This window comes from Mchenga conophoros, linkage group LG5 (genome assembly GCF_057382185.1).
Source record: "Mchenga conophoros isolate Kocher_MC1m ecotype Shallow Benthic linkage group LG5, M_conophoros_male_GT1.1, whole genome shotgun sequence".
NCBI lineage: Eukaryota > Metazoa > Chordata > Actinopteri > Cichliformes > Cichlidae > Mchenga > Mchenga conophoros.
This window is the reverse complement of record NC_140530.1, coordinates 28,053,547-28,072,196: the sequence shown is the minus strand read 5'-3', so window position 1 is coordinate 28,072,196 and position 18,650 is coordinate 28,053,547. Positions and strand designations below refer to the sequence as shown.

At 41.8% G+C, this 18,650-nt stretch overlaps 2 protein-coding genes across 2 annotated transcripts in view; one reads left to right on the top strand and one right to left on the bottom strand.

Moving 5' to 3' along the window:
• Nucleotides 1-1,854: 1,854 nt before the first annotated feature.
• The window catches only part of grip2b (glutamate receptor interacting protein 2b), a 287,364-nt gene continuing 270,568 nt past the window's right edge, over nt 1,855-18,650 (top strand). The window contains exon 1 of the mRNA XM_085274681.1: nt 1,855-2,232. Coding sequence (XP_085130807.1) covers nt 2,178-2,232 — 55 coding nt within the window. The 5' untranslated portion in view covers nt 1,855-2,177. The remainder of the gene's footprint in view (nt 2,233-18,650) is intronic.
• LOC146574772 (uncharacterized) lies at nt 14,308-16,362 on the bottom strand. Its single transcript, XM_085274677.1, has one exon. It carries the CDS (start codon nt 16,162-16,164, stop codon nt 15,469-15,471), a length of 696 nt encoding a protein of 231 aa, XP_085130803.1. The 5' UTR covers nt 16,165-16,362; the 3' UTR covers nt 14,308-15,468.

Genomic DNA, 18,650 nt, shown 5'->3' with positions numbered 1-18,650 from the left:
CCACATGACATTCTCCCAATCCTCTGCTGTATCATCCATGTGCTCTCTGGCAAACTTCAGACGGGCCTGGACATGCACTGGCTTCAGCAGCGGAACACGTCTGGCACTGCGGGATTTGATTCCCTGCCGTTGTAGTGTGTTGGTGACCTTTGTTACTTTGGTCCCAGCTCTCTGCAGGTCATTCACCAGGTCCCCCCGTGTGGTTCTGGGATCTTTGCTCACCGTTCTCATGATCATTTTGACCCCACGGGATGAGATCTTGCGTGGAGCCCCAGATCGAGGGAGATTATCAGTGGTCTTGTATGTCTTCCATTTTCTGATGATTACTCCCACAGTTGATTTTTTCACACCAAGCTGCTTGCCTATTGTAGATTCACTCTTCCCAGTCTGGTGCAGGTCTACAATACTTTTCCTGGTGTCCTTCGAAAGCTCTTTGGTCTTGGCCATGGCGGAGTTTGGAGTCTGACTGTTTGAGGCTGTGGACAGGTGTCTTTTATACAGATGATGAGTTCAAACAGGTGCCATTCTTACAGGTAACGAGTGGGGGACAGAAAAGCTTCTTACAGAAGACGTTACAGGTCTGTGAGAGCCAGAGATTTTCCTTGTTTGAGGTGACCAAATACTTATTTTCCACCCTAATTTATGAATAAATTCTTTACAAATCCTACCATGTGAATTCATGGATTTTTTTTTTCACATTCTGTCTCTCACAGTTGAAGTGTACCTCTGGTGCAAATTACTGACCTCTGTCATCATTTTAAGTGGGGGAACTTGCACAATCGGTGGCTGACTAAATACTTTTTTGCCCCACTGTACCACTGCAGGTATTCTTTTGTGCATTAGCAACAAAAACTTAATTTGAGCCTGAGAGGGATAATTAGATTTTTATCAGGCATTTGTTCTTCTATGTATGGTTTTCATAATTCATTTTGTTTTCAAAAATGTTTTTCTCTACAATTTATATGTTTTTGAACTTCATAAATGTCAGGAGTCCGTAAACAGCAGTTTGACGTTTTCACTAAAAGGAGAAGAGAATTAAGTGCAGCGGAAAAGGCATTTGTGTTCTGCTATTGTTTTTCCACATTAATGCAGTTGCTGAGTCAGAATGCTGCTAATTTGTTTTATTCATATGGTCTTGCAAATGGAACATACTTGTTTCATGTAGAGAAGGGGATTTAAATTCAGATGCAGAGGAGAAGCACAACTTCTCTCCATGGTTGCCAAAAAAACCTTACAATAACTCAGAAGATCCGCATAATTATCAGCATACTGTAGCTCCACCCCATTTCAGCCTGAGTCTATTTACAACAATTTAAACCTACTGCGTAAGCATAGAGTGTGAAATTCAACTCTGCCTTTTATATCCACTTATATGATGTTCCCTATTCCTGAATTGCTTCATTTACATGGGTTTAACATTTAAAATTTGGAGTCACAGAATGAGTTAATGACTGAACTATCAGCATCTGCTCCTTTTAAGGGTCAGTGTGAGCTTAGATGTGTATTTACATACATAAAGTCTCAATATAGATAAAAGTGTACAGCTTTGGTATATGTAAACTGAAAAAGTACTTGGTAAATGGTGATCAAAGCCACTTTTCTATTTTATTATTTCATTTATTTCTTTTATGTAAATTGCTAGGGGGAAATGTTTTTTCTTTCCTTTGTGAGCAAAGAGGGGAAATACAAACCTTTGATATGAAAAGTAACAAGTAAGAGAGAAACAAGAAAGAGGATGGCAGTGAAATTAAAGAAAGGGGGAGACAGCAAGGACACATTTGGAGTAGATAAGGAAAGAACTAAAGCGATGAGTGAATGGAGTCTATTAACCGAGTGAGAGTGAATGAGAGAGAGAGAGAGAGAGAGAAAGACCACTGGTGCCGCAGCGGGACCGACTGTCACACGGACTGTCAGAGGGGTCGTTGCGGGGAGAGCTGCAGCTACTCGCCGTTTACAGGCAGTCAGACAAGAGGGAAAACATAAGAGGAGAAAGTAGGAGAAGAAGAGGAAAGGGGGAAGAGAACAAGAAGGAAGAGGAAAGCGCTACATTGCCAGTGGCTGCTCTTAACTGCTTGCCCTCACCTCCACCGGACAGGATCTACTGCCCCCATCATCATTCCTCTTCATTATTATCACCATCATCCTCTTCATTATCCAGACCTCTCTTCCTCATCACCATGCCGGGTTGGCGGCGGAACCTTACTTTCTGTCTGCAGCGGATGCACGAGGAAGGTAGGAAGACAAAACAAATTGCTGTGTGCGTGTGTTTGCACTAGCAAGTGCGCGGGCGTGTGTGTGTTTGCGCACGGGCAGCACGATTTCCTGCTGTTTAAATTGGGGCTGAAATATGAGCAGTTGGGTTCTGGAGACACTTTGAATCTTTATGATTTCTGCTTCATGTGCTCTGATTTTTCTGGATCACTGGAAGTGTGTGTGTGTGTGTGTGTGTGTGTGTGTGTGTGTGTGTGTTGTTTGCGTTTTGTGGGTTGATTGAGAAGCACCTGCAGCTTCACTAACTGTGTGTGCGCGTGTGTGTGTGCATGGATACGCTCGGGCTGCTAGAGCTGCGCGCTGTGCGCACACGTGTCACCACGGGTTTGTTCCGCCGTTTCAGCAGACATTGCGCGAGGCTACTGATGCTGGCAGGTCAGGGCGCGTGTTAGTGCGCATTTATGTGTGTGTGTGAGAGAGAGATAGAGGGAAATCGAGTGAGAGAGACCCACAGACACGCAAACACATAGAGGCAGTGTGCTGGTCCTGCAGCATGAACACAGGAGAAGGCAGACAGTGATGATGTTGGTCAGCTAGAATGTGCACGTGCGTGATGTAGCTAAGAAGTGAATGCGCGCAGATGAGAAAGTATATGTTGCATGTGACATAGAGACAGAATGGTGCTGACAGTGGAATGAGAGAGAGAGAGAAAGATGTTCTGCATCCCTTTTCTGGGCATTTTTGTGTTTACAGACACACACACACACACACGCTAATATTGTTAGCGTATTATTTTAAATAAGACACATATTTGACTTGGATTAAAATTCAGTGTTACATACCATTATATTGTGTGTGTGTGTGTGTGTGTGTGTGTGTGCGTGTACGTATGCTGGTGTGTGTGCATAACAGGATGGTCAGTTGTATGTGTGTGACCTCATGGTTTTATCTTTCCCAATAAAAAGTAATCTGCAGCATAAAATCGAATTTTAAGCACCAGGGAGCTTCTAACTTTAAACAGGCTGTTTCTTGTGTCAACATGAGAAATCCCCCCTTGCCTGAAGTCAGGTTCATAAAAAATTGGAAAACATCCAGCATCTTTGGGGTGAATTTAAAAACTGTAAGCCAACTTTATTAATGTGGTCTTTTTTGAAAACCAGTTTACAAAAAGTTAAGGCTCTTGTAGTGGTCTGCTTAGCTCTTTTTTTTTTTTTCAAGATTACATGTTTAGCAATCACAGAAGACATTTTTGTGTCTGATCCCTTTAATGGAACAGTGACATTAATGTATTCTATCACAGTTGCAGAAAGTGTGCAAGTGCCTAAAGAGTGCTAGCAGACCATGTACCATCTAACCTCGCACACGTGTTTTTTGTTTTTGCTTTCTTGAGACTCCTCTACTTGTTTACTTAACCCATACTTGTGAGTGCAAGAAAGAGAGGTAGTGGACAGCTAAGTGAGAATTTATGGGCAGGACAGATGCCAGAGTTTGTGTGTATGTGCCTATGTTTGTGTTGGGTGTAAGGTTTTATTTACTGTATGGGTGTGAGACAGAGACCAAGTGAAAAAAGGTGGAGTTTTTTCAAGATTAGTGTGAGGAAAAAGAAATATGGGGCAACACAGAGCAAGACGGTGTTTGTTTATGATGTGTGTGAAAGAGAAGTGCAAGGGACGGAGGGAGATAGTGGAAGAATGCTGTGTGCTCTTAGTGTTTATTGGGCAGGAGATGCAGCTTTTACATTAGTATGCTGGTGACACTGTTGTTCATTGATAAGTGCCTTATGGATCTATGAATGGCTGTTTGAGGCCCCTTATTGTACCAGCCTTCAATGTTTTATTTTATTTTGTTATATTAGAGGGAGGGAATGAGATATGGGGGTTGACAAAATGTGCCAGGTAAAAATCTACTTGATAAAGGGCAGATATCAAAAAGGCAAAATAACATTAACACTTTCAAAGATATAGTCCAAACAGGACACAAGTAAAATATGCCACAATCAGGTCGTCTTTCAGAGATGCATACAAAGCTGTAGGCCTGAACAGACAAGAAGATGTGCTGAAGTTCAAACAGAATGGGGGAAGAAAGGGAATTTAAGTGACTTTGAGGGTGTCAGACGGAGCTGGTCTAAGTATTTCAGAAACTGCTGATCTGTTGGGATTTTCCCACACAACCATCTCTAGGGTTTACAGAGAATCATCTGAAAAAGAGACAGTATTTTTGAGCGGCAGTTCTCTAGACAAAAATGCTTTGTTGATGCCAGAGGTCAGGAGAGAATGGCCAGACAACTTTGAGCAAAGAAAAGAAAGTAACGCTAACAAGAAAAACAAAACAAAACATCTTGTCATGATCAAGGTATGCAGAAGAGCATCTCTGAATGAATGACTTGCTGAGCCTTAAAGCAGAAGGGCTGCACCAGGTGCCACTCCTGAACAGGAAACTGAGATTGCAACTTGCATGGGTTTAATTTCTGGTGTGACAATGTGACTGGTTGGGTCAGAATTTGACATACATATAAAACCTAAACATAAAAGTATGAATCCACCTTTTCATGTATCAATGGTACAGGCTGGTGGAGGTGGTCTAATGGTGTAGGGGATTTTGTTTTGCATACTTTGGACCCCTTAGCATTGTTTAACCCAGAGGTTCCCAAAGTGTGGGGCCCACCCCCTGGAAGGGGGGGGGGGGGGGGGGCAGGGTCATTGCAGGGATGGGGGGGGGGTGAAAAGGAAAAAAAAACCCCAAAAAAACCCGCTTGGACACTGCTAGCACGGGGCGCCCACATTGAACATTTTTCTTGTAAAACAAAGGGGGGCCTAGCAAAATAAGTTTGGGAACCGCTGGTTTAACCCATACAGCCTACCTGAACATTGCTGATGACCATCTCCACCCCTTTATACCCATTTCCCGATGAATGTTTCCAGAAGGACAATGTGCCATAGTGCAAAGCTCACATCATCTGAAGCTGGTTTTTGAACATGAGAGTGAGTTTACATTACTGAGACTGATGACAGAAAGTGTTGCTATGGTAGTATTTTCCAGTACATAAACAATCTGTATGCAATTTCTGAATCAATAACATGGGCTAGAATGCATAGAAATCACCATTTGCTCACATTAACTGGCATATCCAAGAGGGTTCAGCAGTCAGGTCATTTTCCGCTGTCAGCCGCATTTATGTTTTTATGTATATTTCAGTTTCACTAATGATCATTTCAAATCAGCAGGCTGCATAAAAACTATTAAAAGTCTCACAGGCATTTATACTTATTTATACTGAAATAAGTCCCTTCACGTTCAAGAAGCGTTGTTGGAAAAATAGAAAGGAGTCAGTAACTTCTTTTTTCGGATAAACCATTGTGTTGCATTGTGTGGGTTTAAGAGTGTGAGTGCATGTGTTTTGTGCAGTTAAAAGGAAATGACCACTGTGTAATGCATTTATAAGTAGCTTCCCCACCACCATGTAACAACTGTTTGATCAAAACATCTCATTCCCCTGCAGAAGGACAGATTATGGATAAGCAAGCCTGTCAGCATGTATGAGTGTGTGTTTTTGTGTGTGCCGTAGAGAGAAAAGAGGGGGGCAGTGTTTGTGCATGCAACACCCATCCATCATGCCAGAGATGGGGAGAAATTTAAGGGTTCAAATAATAATGGCGATTGTGATCTGCATGAAAGATGGAGGGAAGGACTCAAAGAGAAGGAAAGGTACAAAGAGCCAAATGAAAGGAGAGTCAGAGAGGGAGAGAGAGAAAGAGAGAGAGAGAGAGACAGAGAGAGAGACCTGACAGAGAATGTTGTAAGAAAGAAATGGATAAAAACAGAGGAGAGCATCAAGGAGAAAGATAGAGGGCTGGTTTCTAGTGCTTATCGTTTGAAGGAAGAGATCCCATTCATCAGGAGACTAAAAGATCAAATAATGTGCTGGTTAGTGGAGAGCAAGCCTGCCACTGTGTGTGTGAATGTGTAATAAACTGTGAGCTGGTGATTGAGCTCCAACCTCCCAAAAAGCCTTTTAATAAGGCTAAGTTGTGTTATCACTGATGGGTGGGGAGTTGAGGGGGCATGCAAAGAAGGAGCTCAGGATGTAAGAGGAGGAGATAGATAAGGGAAAAAAAGACTGGCATGTGTCAGATGGTACACTATGGACACTGAAAGTGCTAGTAACACTTAACATTATGGACATGCATGTTTATTTATAGATATTGGTAGAAATTACCAAATGAAACTATAGATGGGGGAAAAAAGTAGTACCCACCACAAATCTAATGGTTCAGAGTAAGGCTTAAGTTTTTTTGCTTTATTTTTTGCATTTAATTATAACTTTCATTTATTTATTTATTTAGTTTTGACAGATGTAACAGCACTTAATACTACATGACGCTTCAAACAGCTGAACATTTGATAATAGGGTAACTACTTAATTGCTAACTGGAAATTGTAGATGGCTAATGTAGCATGATTTGTGATTCAACTGTTTTGCTTCATAAGATAATTCATCTGTATGCTGATAGAAATGTAATTATCAATAATAATGGATTGGATTTATATAGCGCTTTTCAAGGCACCCAAAGCGCTTTACAATTCCATTATTCATTCACTCTCACATTCACACACTGGTGGAGGCAAGCTACAGTTGTAGCCACAGCTGCCCTGGGGCAGACTGACAGAAGCGAGGCTGCCATATCGCGCCATCGGCCCCTCACCAGAAGGCAGTAAGGTAAAGTGTCTTGCCCAAGAACACAACGACCAGGACAGAGAGCCCGGGAATCGAACCGGCGACCTTCCGGTTACAGATACGCTTCCCAACCCCCTGAGCCACGGTCGCCCTCAACACTAGTAGCTACTTGTTGCTGAACTCTTTCTTTTACCTTTTATTATTCCACATTTTCATTTTGGCTGTTTTCCACTGGGTTAAAGGGGGACATTGTTTCTCATCCAGGCGCCTATATAAATTCACCTTTGTAGGTTTGAACTGAATAGAAACCCTAATTCTGCATTTGCGCAACTGTGTTACCTTCAGTAATTGACATACATACATGTTATATGTCCATCACTGAACACTTAAGCCTGTTTATTAAGACCTTATAACTATTCACCCATTGTAACAAGTGCTCAGTGACAGGATAGCCAGCGTTGGGGAGTAATGGAATACATGTACCGCTGTTACGTAGTTAAAATACAAACTATGAGTAACTGTATTCCGCTACAGTTACCATTTAAAAAGGTGGTATTCAGAATACAGTTACTTTGTTGAAATAAATGGATTACATGGCGGTATTTTCCTGTTTCATATGTTAGGCTATGCCCTCTCTATTTTTTGTAATTTCACGCCGGTGGAAACCCAAACACAACACGCATTAAGAGGCTCTAATGTCTGTGTCTCAATCTCGCGTCTCAAAATGACGTGAAGAAATATTTGATTTAATATGAAGGCAATAGGCAGAGTGTTACAGGCATACCCCTAAAGAATGTAGCCTCATGGACAGTGTAGTCCATGCTGCAGGGAGAATGGGAGAAAAAGGAGAGTAGTAAAGTACGAGTTGTCACCAAGCAGAAACGGGAGCTGGAAGCATGTAAATATAATAATAACCACTTCAGCCAAAAAGAGTGCCTGACGAGCCCAGTTGTAAGTAAGCTATTAAGACTCGACTGTACACTGTGTTCGTGTTTTCCTCCTGTTAAATTCTCCCAATTCTTTCTATCTTTGGGCTGAAGGAAGGACAATACTTGGTATATAAATGCTCAATCAACAATCTTTTATTCCATACAATTCAACACTTTATGAGCATAAACCATCCGGATGGGGAGACATGCATGCAGAGGGTCACAGCAAATCTCAAACTGGTGTAGGATTACTCAAACTCTTATAGCCTCTAGTGGCCCCCACCTAGTCGTAAAAACCTAAACATTCACATTCTCCTAGCGAGCCTGACTTATAGCCTTGGCTCCATATTTTGTCTGCCTTCAACATACGGTGGGGGTGAAGTCTCCTGTGGAATGTGCTCTCTGTCTCCTCTACTATCAGAAAAAGCAAGGTCCTGACTCTCTGAAAACAGTATTTCTTATAACTCGAATCAGCAGTCTAATGTAATACAAATCAGTTTAATAACTGTAATAGTTATCACCTTCTTCTAATTCAGGAGAATACTACAAACTAAAACTACATAATAATTTCACAATCTTTAATTAGGGGTATAACATGGCATAAGATAGTATTATAATCCCACACTCCGAAACAATAAGTTCCAATGGAGCAGTCTTTCAACGCCTCTCTCTGTCTCTCGCTAGCAAAGTTGACCCAGACTACAAAGTAAAGCTAATTTTCGGTTACGAGCCCGACACGAGCCCGATGTATTAGCCAGAGGTCCCTTTACTATGGTTCATTTTATATACGTGCAGAATAGTTTTCAATACGAGATTGCTGGAAAAAGTGCAGCTTTACCTAATGTCCACCCTACTGTTACTCATTTTATATTAAGATTAAAAATGGTATGGCGAATAACCTTCAGTAATAGTAATAAATCACACAGCAATAGTTCATTTATGTAGTTGTAAAAAAGTATGATAATATATTAAGTAATCCAAAGTATTCAGAATACGTTACTCTCATTGAGTACATTTTAAAAGTAACCTTCCCAACACTGAGGATAGCATGCAGACAAAGGAAGAACGCTGTTTCATCTGTACATTATGTCAAAGATATAGATGAAAATTATTGTGCTTGTTCTTTAAAATCATGTACCATAACAGACACAAAATACAAGACAAGGCAACAGAAAAGTGCATTTGAGAATAAAAAGAGAAGATATCTTGGAGTTGTTTGTTTATCATGGTTGTTAAAGATTACAGACTGGCATTTTTCTATACCAGTGGTTCAAGGTTCTTTATTTGTCACATGCATAGTTATACAAGTATTACACACAGTGAAATATAGCCTGACACGCTCCTCGACATGTGCAAAAATTGGGGGGGTGTAGAGGAAGAACATTATATATATATATATACATACGGTATGGGAACTCCAGGCCTCAAGGGCCGGTGCCCAGAGCTGGACTGGCCATCGGGCATACCGGGCTGATGGTGATTATTCGTTTTTATGGGCCGATGGTTGTTTTTTTTTTTTTTTTTTGTAACAGTATAAACAATGAAAGGTGGTGGATTGGCCAGATGCTGGACGATGTGTAAAAATAACTACTGCGCACTAGCTAGCATGACAGAGTTTCTATACTTCTGGGTGGGTGCTTTGATGTTACTGATAGTGAACTTTATTCATAAGGTTAGTTAGTAGAATTGCCAACCGTCCCGTAAAAAACAGAATCTTTCCGTATTCAGAGAAAATATCACGCGTTTCGTATTGAGCTGAGAATGAACACAGTTTGTCCCATACTTCAGCTAGAATGGAAAAAGACACAAAGCTGGAGTTGTTCTGTGTCTTTATGCTGCACAGCTGCCTCTTCTTCTCTCATTCTCTCCCCCTCTCTCTCCTGTTGCTATACTTCAATCATGAAACTGATCAATGATCAGTTGATTGACTTTTCTCTCTTGTTTGTTTATCGCCCACTTTGCGCCCAAAAGAAGAAACCAGCGGATGTCGCGCTATACAACAGCAGCACGTTTAAGCTTGATGAGCTGTTGTTAGAATTTATTTATTTATTAATTTCTAGTATCAGCTGATGTTTGCTGGAGCCACAGCTGTAAAAGCTGCTGGTCATGATATTGGTTTGGTTATCTGTTGAGAGGGAAACATGAAGATGAAACCAGGAGATGTCCTTACTGAATCATCAGAGCTGAACAGGTGATGGAGAAACAGGTTTACCTTTCAGGTGACATGAATGAGTTGAAGGGAAGTTATGAACTGTTTCTGAGAGACAAATAACACCAGGATCCTTTTTTATGTAGCTGACAGCTGGTAACTGTGCAGGGGCGGATCTGGCAAAGTTTTGCCAGGGGGGCCAGGCGGGGCATTAACAGGGAAAGGGGGGGCACAAAGAAATACTTTTCTTTCTTATTCTCATTTAAAATATCTCGCTTTTAATAAGTAATTATCTGAATCTTACAACCAGTTTTTATAAAATCTATAGACATCATACATATACCAACAAGACAGTGTACATCACTGTCACAACAGCGTTTGTTTTCATTCAAAGGCTTTATGGCTTTTCCTATAATAATGGTTGCTGGTCTCTAGTCAAAATGCCCGGCCCGATTTTTTGTCCCAGTCCAGCCCTGCCAGTGCCCTGCAGGTATTAGATATCACCATGGGTCAACACACCTGAATCAAATAATTAGTTCATTACCAGGCCTCTGCAGAACTTCAAGACATGTTGAGGAGGTCATTTAGCCATTTAAATCAGCTATGTTGGATCAAGGACACATCTAAAACCTGCAGGTCACCGGCCCTTGAGGCCTGGAGTTCCCCACCCCTGTTCTATACATTTGAAGAATGTATAGAATTAAACTGTATTAATTCTTGCACCAATAATCAATCATTATCAATAAAATCTTGCACTCTTGCAACAATAAAATCTATTTAGAAAATCTATTTGCTGTGGGGACAAGTAGGGATGGGTACCGGTGTCCGGTGCCATGATGGCACCGGTTCTGACATAAACGGTAGTAACCAGACCAAAAAGCAGAGCACATTTCGGTGCTTTATTTCGGTGCTTTTTTTTCCTGAACTGTGATACACTTTAGATTCTAGCCAATCATTTTACGTTTCCGAGGATAATAGGTGGGGCCAGGTACGTACGTTCTGTTAGAGCAGAGCTACAGATTAAAAATATCCAAGGCGAAGCGGTCAAAAGTCTGGCTGTACTTCATAGCAAAATATGCAAACTCAACAGCCTGCAAAAAGTGCTTTAAGCTGATACTGTGATACTGTCAAAGGAGGTAACACCTGAAATCCGATGAAACACCTGGCGACGCATAGCGTTTTTTTTAAAAGCCCAGAAATGCGCCGTATTTGATAGCTTGCTGCGAGACCTCACACCGAGCACATCTACTGCGGGTGGGTTGCCTGTTATGCAACATCCCCCAAAAACACGAAGAGGAGAGTCCTGGCCCCTAGCCCTGCCAGTGTAGCAGAAATGATGACGGATGATGGTGGCAGCAGCCGTTCTTCTCTGCGTGAGTAGCTAATTTACGTTGAGTAGGCTAACCACGTTATTACATTAATGCATGTAAGGTGAACTAGCAAACATCATCATAGCTACATGCGGCTGTCCTCTTGTTTGATGGCAGATACTCCCTTCACCCTGGCTAAAAAGGCTAAAATGACCAAAGAAAAAGTGGAAAACAGTTAAACATGAGAGGTTTAGGACAAAGTTTGTGTTTTTTCATTGTTTAAGCACTGCTTCCAGCCAAGAGTGATACCATATATGCCCCATAGCTGCAGAAAAGGCTAACATTGTTATATTTTTACAAAAAACAGCTGAACATGAGAGGTTTTTGGACCAATTTTGTGTTCTCCATTCTTTAAGCACCGGTTTGAGCACCATTTGAGCACCGGCACCGTTTCAAAAGTACCGATTTGGCACCGGTATCGGATAAAACCTAAACGATACCCATCCCTAGGGACAAGTGTTGCTCTTGTTAGAGGAATGCCTTTCTTAAAAATTCTTTGAAAACTATGCTGGCTATTCTTTGAAGTGTGTGTTGAGTATACAGAAAGGTGCAAACCATGTTTGACTGATAGTATGTATTGTATTGTATCTTTATTTGTTTCAGACATATAAAACAAAAAACAATATATACACACTACATATATTTTCATTTACAGATACGAATATATATGTAGATATACACACACACACACGTATGTGTTCAGATAAACAAAAAATATATAATGAAATAAAACAAAATCGTCTGACATAATGTAACAATGTTTGGTCTGAAAAGGAGTAGGAAGAAGTATGAACATACTTATTAATTCCTACCCCTGCTCAACATCTTATTGATCCCACATAATTCACCTAATTCCCATCATCACATACTCCACACGATACACGAGGAGAACCTATATAAACTTGGCTACCGTGACTGATATAATTTGGATATAATTTGATATTTTTATACATACAATGGGTGATCATCTTTATCGGTATCATATTCTTCCAAAATCAGTTTTCGAAGTATTTTCATGAACTTACTAATTCCTGAGCATTGCTGTAGATCTATAGTAAAACTATTCCACAGTTTTACCCCATAAATAGTGACACAAAAGGTTTTAATCTTTGACCGTGCTTTAAGAATCCTTAGATTCAATTTCCCCCTCAATTCATAGTCTCCTTCTCTGTCATAGAACATCCTCTGTATATTTCCTGGTAACATATTGTATCTGGCCTTGTACATAATTTTTGCAGTTTTATATTTTATAAGATCCATAAACTTCAGTATTTTTAATTTCAAAAACATGATGTTAGTATGGTCTCTAAATCCTGCTTTATTAATCATCCTGATTGCTTTTTTTTGAATTTTACATATTGGTTGAAGTGCAGTTTTATATGTGTTTCCCCAAATTTCCACACAGTATTCCAAATATGGCAATATAAGTGAACAATAAAGTACCCGGAGTGATTTGGAAGGCAAAAAATATTTAACTTTACTTAGTACGGAGATGCTTCTTGACAGTTTGGCTTGTATATGCTTTATGTGAGGTTTCCAGCAGATTTTGTTATCTATTATCACACCCAGAAATTTTGTATCCGAAACTTGCTCTATTTCAACATTGTTTACTAATAATTTTGCTCCTGCATCTTTTTTACAATTGCCGAATAACATAAATGTAGTTTTTTCCAAATTTAATGATAGCTTATTTCTACCAAACCATGTTTTCAGTTTAATCATTTCTTGTGTGACAATTTCCAAAAGCTGCTGTAAGTTCTCTCCAGCACAAAAAATATTTGTATCATCTGCAAATAGAATAAACTGTAGTATATCTGATGTTCTGCATATATCATTGATATAGAGGATAAACAGCTTTGGTCCCAATACTGACCCCTGCGGAACTCCACAAACAATGTCCATACACTCTGACTGATATTCCCCAATTTTCACAAATTGCTGCCTGTCTCTCAAATAACTCTTTACCCATTCTAACACCACTCCTCTAATGCCGTAGTACTCCAGTTTATCAAGTAATATGTCATGATTAATTGTGTCAAAAGCTTTTTTTTAGGTCAATGAATACACTAACTATACATTGTCTTTTATCTATATTGTTGGTGATATTTTCGATCAGTTCCATTAATGCCAATGATGTTGATCTATTTGATCTGAAACCATACTGACTATCCGTTATTATTTTGTGTTTATCTATAAATTTGTCAAGTCTATTACTAAAGACTTTTTCCAGTATTTTTGAAAATTGAGAAAGTAGAGAGACAGGCCTATAATTTGTGAATTGGTGTCTGTCACCATTTTTAAACAGTGGTGTTACTTTAGCTGTTTTCATTTGTTTTGGGAATGTACCAGTTTGTAAGGACAAATTGCAAATGTGTGTTAAGGGTTTGGAAATGCCCTCTATCACTCTCTTAACGATTTCCATATCAATGTCGTCAGAGTCTGTAGAGTTTTTTGTTTGTGATTTCCCAACAATATCAATGATTTCCATTTCTTCCACCACCGTTAAGAACATTGAATGAGGATTGCGGTCAATGAGTCTAGTTTCTTTCTCTACAGAATCTGTTATATCAGGAATTGTTTCAGCCAAGTCTGGCCCAACACTTACAAAGAATTTATTGAACTCATTTACCACATCTCTCATATTAGTAATATTTCTATCATTATTTGCGAAATACGAAGGATAGTCTGCCTGCCCCGAGCCCTTTTTGATGATGGTATTTAATGTTTTCCAGATCCCTTTAATATTATTTTTATTCATAATCAGTAATTTTTCATAGTATTCCTTTTTACATGACCTTAAAATACTCGTTAATTTATTTTTATATTTCTTGTATTTATTTTCAGCTTCTGTGCTTCTGTTCATTATAAATTCTCTGTATAAGGTATTTTTCTTCTTACATGCATTTTGCAATCCTTTTGTAATCCATGGGCACTCTGCATATTTTTGTTTTTTACTGTATTTCCTTACTGGGCAATGACTATTATATAACAGTTTAAATTTTCCTAAAAAAATCTCATAAGCTTTATCAATATTTTTTTCCTTATACAGCATCTCCCATTCTTGCTTGAGTAAATCACTTTTGAATGCGTTTATTGACTCTTCTGTTCTCACTCGTTTGTATTTTATTGTGTTTTGCTGTTTAACCTTCCTGTAATTGCTGTTATACACTATAAAAACAGGTAGATGATCACTGATGTCATTAATTAGGAGACCACTTATGGTTCTATTTTCTATTTCATTAGTAAATATATTGTCTATTAGGGTTGCCGACTGTGCTGTAATCCTGCTGGGCTTAGTGATCACTGGAAAAAGTCCCAAGCTATACATTGTATTAATAAATTCCTCTGTCGCTCTCTGCTTGTTTGGATTTAGTAGATCTATGTTAAAATCCCCACAAATGAACATGACTTTTTGATTTGTCCTAATGAATGTTTTATCTACCCACTCCTTAAAAATTTCAATATTAGAACCTGGTGTTCTATATATACAGCTTACAATGACATTTTTCTCTTTTCCCATACTAATTTCTATTGTTACACACTCTAATATATTATCTACCGCCACCGTCATTTTTTCTACCATCTTGTATTTTAAATTTTTATCCACAAACAAGGCCACACCACCGCCATTCTTATTCTTTCTATTTGTAAGATTTAATTCATATCCATCTATTACAAAGTCCTCTCCTTTCTGTTTATTAATCCATGTTTCAGATACTGCAATCACACTGAATGGATGTGTAAATTTGCTTAAATATTCCCTTATTTTGTGAAAATTTGCATATAAACTTCTACTATTAAAGTGGATTATAGATATTTTGCCGTCGACCTTGACAGTTTTGTTGAATTGTTCTTCAGTATGATAGTAGCAGGTATTTTTGATGTTAAAAAAGTTCAGTTCTGGATCAATGTCCTGCTCTGTGAAGTGTGTTTTGTATTCCGTGTTTACTGGTGAATTTATCTCCTGATTAGCAATCCTTTGTGGTAGCAATGTATAATTCCCAGATAATGAATTAATTGATTGTTTCATCCTTGAATACGTTACGCTTTAGCTTCCGTTGTTGTCTTCTATTACCTGCTTTGATGACTGTAGATTGTTTGTCCCGCTCCTTGCCTTTGTAGTCAAGTGACCTGTTAATATTTTTCCAGATCCTGGATGCATTTGATGACCAGCACCTTGGCTTCCTCCGGTGTACCGTTGAGCTTTATAAATATTTTACAGTTTGCAGTCCAGGTGTTCTGAATTTTACCCAGTTTCTTTAGGTATCGTGCTTTCTTCGCTATGTCAGCATTGGATTTGGTTAGATGGTCATTCATGTAGACGTTCGATCCTTTTAGTTTCCTCCCCTGCTTCAGCAGTGCATTCTTGTGTTTCCTGTTTACAAATCTTATGATGATAGCTGGTTTATCACTAGCATTTCTCCTGGGCAAGGGGTGGCATGCCTCGATGTTATTACAGTCCAGGTCGATCCCTTTCGACTGCAAGAAACCAGCTACTTGTTGCTCCGCAGAGCTCCCATCCAGATCTCCTTGCTCCTCTTTACTGCCAGCAGTCACAGCCCGAGCATATGACCGGGGTTTTATGTACAGCCCTGTGATGATCACGTCGTTCATTCTGGTATATTGCTCCAGGTCCGCGACCCTGCTCTCCAGATAGACGATCCGTTTCTCCTTCTCTGCATTCTGGTTACGTAGCGACCTTATTTCCTCGACTAAGTCTAGGATATATTTCTGTTGTAGCTTGATAGCCGATGTTTCCTCAGTTAGAAAGTCCAATGACTTTTTGATGTCCTCAATTTCATCGGCGTTCGGTGTTCTCTTAGGCCCCATTGCTTGTTGTCTTGCTCGCTCCGTTCACCGTCTTGTCACTGTTGATTTACTTGGTGGTGCCTTGCTAGAGGATCCTGGGCCCAGTGGCTGCTGGAGGATCCTGGGCCTGGTGGAGCAGTAGGATCCTGGGCCTAGTGGCTGCTGGAAGAGCCTGGGCCTGGTGGCTGCTGGAGGATCCTGGGCCTGGTGGCTGCTGGAAGAGCCTGGGCCTGGTGGAGCAGGAGGATCCTGGGCCTGGTGGCTGCTGGAAGAGCCTGGGCCTGGTGGAGCAGTAGGATCCTGGGCCTAGTGGCTGCTGGAAGAGCCTGGGCCTGGTGGCTGCTGGAGGATCCTGGGCCCAGTGGCTGCTGGAGGATCCTGGGCCTGGTGGAGCAGTAGGATCCTGGGCCTAGTGGCTGCTGGAGGATCCTGGGCCTGGTGGCTGCTGGAGGATCCTGGGCCTGGTGGCTGCTGGAAGAGCCTGGGCCTGGTGGAGCAGTAGGATCCTGGGCCTGGTGGCTGCTGGAAGAGCCTGGGCCTGGTGGCTGCTGGAGGATCCTGGGCCCAGTGGCTGCTGGAGGATCCTGGGCCTGGTGGAGCAGTAGGATCCTGGGCCTAGTGGCTGCTGGAGGATCCTGGGCCTGGTGGCTGCTGGAGGATCCTGGGCCTGGTGGCTGCTGGAAGAGCCTGGGCCTGGTGGCTGCTGGAAGAGCCTGGGCCTGGTGGCTGCTGGAAGAGCCTGGGCCTGGTGGCTGCTGGAAGAGCCTGGGCCTGGTGGCTGCTGGAAGAGCCTGGGCCTGGTGGCTGCTGCAGGAGGATCCTGGGCCTGGTGGCTGCTGCAGGATCCTATTCTATGAACACATATATATATATATATATATATATATATATATATAATATGTGTAAACACCCAGCACGTCCCTGCGGGCGGTTTATCCTTCAAGCTCGGGTCCTCTACCAGAGGCCTGGGAGCTTGAGGGTCCTGCGCAGTATCTTAGCTGTCCCCAGGACTGCGCTCTTCTGGACAGAGATCTCCGATGTTGTTCCTGGGATCTGCTGGAGCCACTCGCCTAGCTTGGGAGTCACCGCACCTAGTGCTCCGATTACCACGGGGACCACCGTTACCTTCACCCTCCACATCCTCTCGAGCTCTTCTCTGAGCCCTTGGTATTTCTCCAGCTTCTCGTGTTCCTTCTTCCTGATATTGCTGTCATTCGGAACCGCTACATCGATCACTACGGCCGTCTTCTTCTGTTTGTCTATCACCACTATGTCCGGTTGGTTAGCCACCACCATTTTGTCCGTCTGTATCTGGAAGTCCCACAGGATCTTAGCTCGGTCATTCTCCACCACCCTTGGGGGTATCTCCCATTTTGACCTCGGGACTTCCAGGTTATACTCAGCACAGATGTTCCTGTACACTATGCCGGCCACTTGGTTATGGCGTTCCATGTATGCCTTGCCTGCTAGCATCTTGCACCCTGCTGTTATGTGCTGGATTGTCTCTGGGGCATCTTTACACAGCCTGCACCTGGGGTCTTGCCTGGTGTGATAGACCCCAGCCTCTATGGATCTTGTACTCAGAGCTTGTTCTTGTGCTGCCATGATTAGTGCCTCTGTGCTGTCTTTCAGTCCAGCTTTGTCCAGCCACTGGTAGGATTTCTGGATATCAGCCACCTCCTCTATCTGCCGGTGGTACATACCGTGCAGGGGCCTGTCCTTCCATGATGGTTCCTCGTCTCCCTCCTCTTTCTTGGGTTTCTGCTGCCTGAGGTATTCACTGAGCACTCGGTCAGTTGGGGCCATCTTCCCAATGTATTCTTGGATGTTCGTTGTCTCATCCTGGACTGTGGTGCTGACACTCACCAGTCCCCGGCCCCCTTCCTTCCGCTTAGCGTACAGCCTCAGGGTGCTGGACTTGGGGTGAAACCCTCCATGCATGGTGAGGAGCTTTCTTGTCTTTATGTCAGTGGCTTCTATCTCCTCCTTTGGCCAGCCTATTACCCCAGCAGGGTACCTGATCACGGGCAGGGCGTACGTGTTGATGGCCCGGATCTTGTTCTTACCATTCAGCTGACTCCTCAGGACTTGCCTGACCCTCTGCAGGTACTTGGTGGTTGCAGCTTTTCTAGCGGCCTCTTCATTGTTCCCATTCGCCTGCGGGATCCCCAGGTACTTGTAACTGTCCTCTATGTCTGCAATGTTGCCTTCTGGTAGTTCAATCCCCTCAGTTCTGACTACCTTCCCTCTCTTTGTTACCATCCGACTACACTTCTCCAGTCCGAACGACATTCCAATGTCATTGCTGTATAGCCTGGTAGTGTGGATCAGTGAATCGATGTCTCGTTCACTCTTGGCATACAGCTTGATGTCATCCATGTACAGGAGGTGGCTGACAACTGCTCCGTTCCGTAGTCAGTCTTGTTAATGATCTCACTGAGGGGGTTCAGGCCTATGCAGAACAGCAGTGGGGACAGAGCATCTCCTTGGTAGATCCCGTAAAATGT

Coding starts and splice junctions, on each gene's coding strand:
- LOC146574772 (XM_085274677.1), bottom strand. CDS start 16,164: ATGGGGCCTAAGAGAACACCGAACGCCGATGAAATTGAGGACATCAAA.